Raw genomic sequence first — 6,000 nt, 5'->3', positions numbered from 1 at the left:
CGAAAATTATAGACATATATATCAAATGATGTGTAGCTTGGCTCAATAGAGCTTTGAACTGCTGTCTACATTTCAGATTTTTTGACTGCTACCTATGGCCTCTGTGTTGTCTGAAAATAACATTGTGATGGATACAGCGCTGAATAAATCACTCTCTACAGATAGGCTCTTTTTCATAGAAGACATTTTGACATGTCACAGAAAGGTGTAAATAATAAAATGAATGATGGCTGGATTCCATTTAGCCATTTCGGTTTCAGGGTCTTGCTATTATGCATGCTGGCACTGTTGCACTGTCTCACTGGAGCTTGACACTTGAATAGAACAGAGCAATCATTAATGTCATTAGTAACACATGCGCTTTTCATACTCTGACAAGTCAAAATGTCTGCTGTGAAAAAGGTCTTTTGGTAAGGGCAAAATACATATAAATAGGACCAGGCTGAATAATGAGGACAAAACAAAGTGGTCATCCAGGCTGAATATTAGACTAAAAATATTAATGGAATAAATAAAATATTAAAAAATGCAAATGAAAATAATAAAACGTATTTCCTGGTGTTTTGTTGATTTTTTTTAGGGGAAGAAGAGAATCGTGACCTGAGTATTTCTCTACAATCCTGGCTGGGCCCTGAATAAATGTGACTGGAGGTATTTGGGCAGGTGAAGTCGCCTGCCTGTAGGCATTACAACAAAACAATATAATGTGTGTGTATGCAGAGTCGTCATGGGAGAAGGGGAAGGGTCAGACACCTTTAGCAACTGGTCAACGTGAAATAATTGGTTCTTTAGGTGGTTTTGATATGTAACTGGTGAGCTGGGCGGAAGGAGAATCCGTAGCTGTGCTTTTGTTATCAGGTGAAGAGCAGCAGAGCCAGGACCCGCCAACACGGTGGGCAAACATTAGTACGGAAATAACCTGGACAAGTAGGTAGAGACGATATAACTTTTAACACCTGACACTTTTATTCAGAACAATTACAATTATTCAGTTCCGCTTACATTTACGAAACGCCTATTTCGAAATAATTGGAGTATTTGATAAGTTAACTTTGTCACTAACACAAACTCCCAAAAATGACGATTAATTTGAAAACAAGAGGCAGCAAGAAGTGAAGGAGTTTTAAAGGTTCCTGACAAGTCAGATAAGACAGGACTCAGGTGACGCCATGCGGTGTAATTGACATATTTTAATGAAATTGGAGTTTTGGCTGTATGTCACTCGCACAAACTTCCAAAAATAACTCAACAACAAAGTTGAAAAAGAGTAGCAGTTCGAACAGTGATATTACTCTAAATGAACGCGCTGTTTGGTGAATTATTAGCAAACGTTACGCTAGCTACAGGTGACGCCATGCAGAATGTCTCTGAATTGACACATTTTGCACGAATGTTAAACGAATGTTCTGTTTACTGAATTAACAACAAACAGGCTCCTCTGGATGTACTCCAGCCTGACAGGTTCAGGTGGCGCCATGCCGTGTTGTATTGACGTATATTTGAATGTTTAAGCTAGTTAGCTAGTTAGTAAGCTAGTCACAAACTTATCCTGAGGTGCTACATCTTGAAAAACAATTGTCACTGAGCAGTGTAAGAGTTTCATGTGAGTTTCCACTCACATGAACATTTCTAAAATGTATTATTAAGTTGACAATTAGTGGAAAACATTTGTTTGTAAATGAAAGAGCTGCGTCATGAATTATCAATAAATATAGATAGTTATACATAAGATATAAAAGATATTTTAATTGATGAATTCAATTAATTGACACATTTTTGAGCAGAGTTTGAGCTGTATTGTTACCCCAAACTTCCAAAAAATACTGTATGACAGTTGATAGATCCTTAATGAAATTGCTGCTTTGTGAATTATCAGTATAGTTATGTACTAAGGTTTCGGGAGATGCCATGCTACGTGTTGTATCTTTTGATATATGTGCTTGATGGAGTTTGGAACTAATAGCTAGAGATATTAACATAGATAGAAGAAGAAGTCACCTCATTCTTGTCAAAGGTGACAGGGATGAAAGAAGTGTGAGAGAATGTAAACTGTCAAGTTTAAAAAGATAAGTGTGAAAATGAAGTGTGTTATAATTCCCCTCTCATACCTTAACATTAGTCCTGTGAACAGATTGCTGTGCAGCCATGAGGACATTTGTAACGCGGAGTCAAGCCAGGCAGCTCCTGCACAACAAGTTTGTGGTGGTTCTTGGTGGTTCAGGTGAGACACATGAACAAGAAATGAATATGCTTACACATAACTGCATTTGCAAGCATTTTAAATTCTGTCAAAGCTTTAAATTATAAGAATCTTTGCTTGTCAAAAAATTTCAGCATCCTGTTTTCCAAATTGTCTTGATCCTAAAGTGTTTCCTGGAATATTTTAGGATTAAATGCTTGAACAGAAAGAGGGTGCCAGCTGGGATTTAATATCCTATGTTCAGTATTTACCAGACACAGAATACGGCTTCATAGCTCAGCAGCTATGTAAACCCTCGAAATTCTTCACCACTCTGTTCCTTTTCTCATATTTTTCATCGTAATTGATGGAAATCTTTGAGTTTTTTTCTGTTACTTGATGTTTGTGAAGCCTGTTGGATTTGTTCTTTGATTTCAGTACAGCGCTCCATGTATAAAGACCTGGTTCTGCTGCTTCAGAGGGATCAGTACTTGACTCTGCCTCAGCTCAAGTCCAAAGTAAATCTTTCCTGCAGCTTTTTTTTCATTCACATGAAACAGCAGAAGCATACCTGGAGTCACACTACAGAACCTGCCGTTTCAAGGCAATTCACTTTTGTCGCCTCAAAGGCCTTGGCTCAGTCTGACTTCCATTCCTCATTCCCTCTTTATCAATTGGAAATAAATTGCCTTTCAAAGCAACTAAAGCTGCCAGAACAGACTTTAATAGAGTGCTGTGCACAGTGATGTAGTCGCAATTAAGACACAAGGAAAATTGTGATCTGTGAGGTGATGATCATAAGGCGAATAGCTACCAAAATGAACAAAAAGCAATTCAATCCTTGCTTTTCCACCTTTTAAATAGGCCGCTATTCCTTTGCAGATTACTGTAGTCACTTAATATAGTGGTTCCAAACTGAAGATAGTTACTTCTCTAAGGATTCACATGATAAATTGTAGGTGTTGCGAGATGAATGTGTACACAAAATTATATAATTTTGTCCTGACTTTGCTTTTTCTGTCAATTCTAAATAGTTTTACCTTTTCAGGGGCCATATCACAAAACATCTTCAGGCTAAAAGTAGTTTCTAACTGGCAGAGTTAGAGAAACTGTGAAAATAAAAGGTTTGTCAGTCCTAACTTTAAATGATAGGTTTGCAATTTTTTATAAAAAGCGTATCTTAAATCATTGGTCAGGTGCCAATGTGAACGTTGAAAGCTGTTTCTCTTACTGTAATAATTCTGCATGTCCATTCTGACCATTAAGATTCCTTATGGTGTTATTATGGATCCCACCGCTTTTCTTGGCAAGACCCGCCCTACTCTGCCTCTCATTGGCTAGCGTTCGTTGTGTTTGTTGCTTGGGTTGGTTAGGTTTGGTAAGAGGAGTGATTGGTTTGGGTAAGAATATCAGGGTAAGCCAATCAGAAGCAGAATAGGGCACGCAGAGGTAGAGTAGGGTTGGTCTTGCCAAGAAAAGCAGTGGGATACATAATAACGCTTCCTAAATGTTTTTCAGTGTAAGTGTTGGGGGACAAAATCCACAGTCCTCATTTGTCTGAAGCCATCATGGGGAGCTTCAGTCCAAATTAGTCAAATCAGGTGGACATCCTCCAACATTACAGCCATTTTAGTACTAATTTCCTTCTTTTTCTTTCAGTCCTTCAACTGCAGCTAAACAGGGAAGCACTGCCCAGGGAAAAACAAAGAGGGAATTTTATACTAAAAAGACTAACTTTGGAAGATAGCCACTTCATTTGTGTAACTGCTGAAGCCTCATACTAGCTTCACATAAGCTTTTGAATACAGGACACATAAGGAGGACAGATTTTGTCCCCCAACACTTACACTGAAGGACACTTTCCCTGGGCAGTGCTTCCCTGTTAAGCTGCGGTTGAAGGACTGAAAGAAAAAGAAGGAAATTAGTACTAAAATGGCTGTAATGTTGGAGGATGTCCACCTGATTTGACTAATTTGGACTGAAGCTTCATACTTGGCCCCATGATGGCTTCAGACAAATGAGGACTGTGGATTTTGTCCCCCAACACTTACACTGAAGAACATTTAGGAAGCGTTATTATGGATCCCACTGCTTTTCTTGGCAAGACCAACCCTACTCTACCTCTGAATGCCTTATTCTGCTTCTGATTGGCTTACCCTGATATTCTTACCCAAACCCTAACCAATCACTCCTCATGCCAAACCTAACGAACACAACGAATGCTAGCCAATGAGAGGCAGAGTAGGGTGGGTCTTGCCAAGAAAAGCGGTGGGATCCATAATAACGCCATTAGGAATGGATCTTAATAATCTCTAACAGGAGGAATGATTAAAACCTGTTTCAATGGTCATATAGGCTTCTGACCAGGGGTGGCGGGTAATGTAGGCTAGAGATGGCTAAGCCTTCCTTAAATTTACTGCTGGTAATTGTGCACCCTACACTGCATACTAGTAAAGTTAAAATAATGAAAACACCTGTGTCAGCAGTTCAGTTTAGCCTCTCCAAGCAGGATGTCGACATGTCACCCATGCTCCTCCTGACTATTATTTGAATTTTAAATTTGTTTAATGAATTGGTTTTGTTTACATCTCTGGACTAAGAGTAATTCACCTAGTATTAAGGGAAAGGTACTGTAGAGGTGAAGGTAGAGGAAGTCTGAGTCAACCTTGAAAAATACAACGATAATGAACTTCAAAAAGGTCTTGGTTCATTTGCAGGGCTATTTTGATGGCAAGTGAGTTAATACAGATCCAATCAGCTCATCAGCAAATTGAAATGATTCAGAAACGCTGAAAATATCAGTTTGCCCAACTGCAATTACTCATCAATTAATCATCAAAGGATGAAGAAAATAGCACTATATACAGTATCAACATGCAGGTTGATGCCATACACAGTCAATATTTCACCTTGGTTCATGTAGGACATCTGTGATCCAGATTATAGAATATATAAAACATCTGTTTATGAATTTTCAAAACCAATCTATCTGTTCATCAAATATTGAATATTTTAGCCCACCCCTTCTCTTAGTTTATGTTCTCAGCATTTCTTACTAACAGCGGCTCTGTGAACTCATCTGAAGAGGAAACTCTCAGGCAGGAACTTTTAATTCCATTCAAGAGGATTTAAGATGATTTGTGAATACAGCCTGTGGCCTAAAAATGATTCAAATGTAGTAATCTGGAAATCACTCTTTGGTTGAAATGCTCACACTGAGTTGATATTATACAGTATGTAACCTATGATGAGGAGACAGGTAGACACAGCTTCATTTTAAGAGCTCATAAAATGTTGAGAAGCACCAACCTGCTCTTATGTGAACTGTGAAATGAGGCTGTGTTATTGATAAAGAAATGGTGTTTTCCAATGCCGTGACACTGGTATTGAATGACTCCCTTTCTGCCGTCCAGGGGGAGCTTTCCTTTGAGCGGGACAGCCTGGTGGAAGGAGGTCGTTTGGGTCCCATGACTAATGGCACCGAGTATAGAGAGGTCCGGCAGTACCGCTCTGACCACCACCTGCTGCGTTTCTACTTCCTGACACGCATCTACTCGCCATACGTGGAGAGCGTCTTGGAGGACTTTCAGCAAGGACTCAAGCCTGATGTCATCGTCATCAGCTCCTGTGTGTGGGACATCACCAGGTAATTTCATACACTTTCTGTTCTACTGATGAACGCTTCGGTCATCATATCACCTCCATAAGTACGGAACTTCAGTCACATGATAACAGGTGGTTGTATATTAGATCTTAATGTGATAAGTGCTCACTCTTGTTCCATGTACAGTACAGGTTAGCTACAGTATAGGAGATGTCTG

At 39.2% G+C, this 6,000-nt stretch overlaps 1 protein-coding gene across 16 annotated transcripts in view; it reads left to right on the top strand.

Annotated features, from left to right (window-relative positions):
- Window positions 1–725: 725 nt before the first annotated feature.
- Window positions 726–6,000, top strand: part of LOC122973863 (PC-esterase domain-containing protein 1A-like) — a 28,032-nt gene continuing 22,757 nt past the window's right edge. The window contains exons 1-4 of one of the 16 annotated variants that reach the window (XM_044341645.1): window positions 726–892; window positions 2,120–2,221; window positions 2,618–2,697; window positions 5,593–5,825. In XM_044341645.1, the coding sequence (XP_044197580.1) occupies window positions 2,146–2,221; window positions 2,618–2,697; window positions 5,593–5,825 (389 nt within the window). In that variant the 5' untranslated portion in view covers window positions 726–892; window positions 2,120–2,145. Of the gene's footprint in view, window positions 932–987; window positions 1,162–1,182; window positions 1,347–1,423; window positions 1,604–1,805; window positions 1,921–2,119; window positions 2,222–2,617; window positions 2,698–5,592; window positions 5,826–6,000 lie in introns of those variants that run through there. The other 15 variants (XM_044341641.1, XM_044341642.1, XM_044341644.1 and 12 more) reach the window with 15 other exon arrangements.

The sequence above is a fragment of the Thunnus albacares genome, chromosome 22, assembly GCF_914725855.1.
Source record: "Thunnus albacares chromosome 22, fThuAlb1.1, whole genome shotgun sequence".
Taxonomy (NCBI): Eukaryota; Metazoa; Chordata; class Actinopteri; order Scombriformes; family Scombridae; genus Thunnus; species Thunnus albacares.
This window is presented reverse-complemented; position numbering and strand designations above follow the sequence as displayed.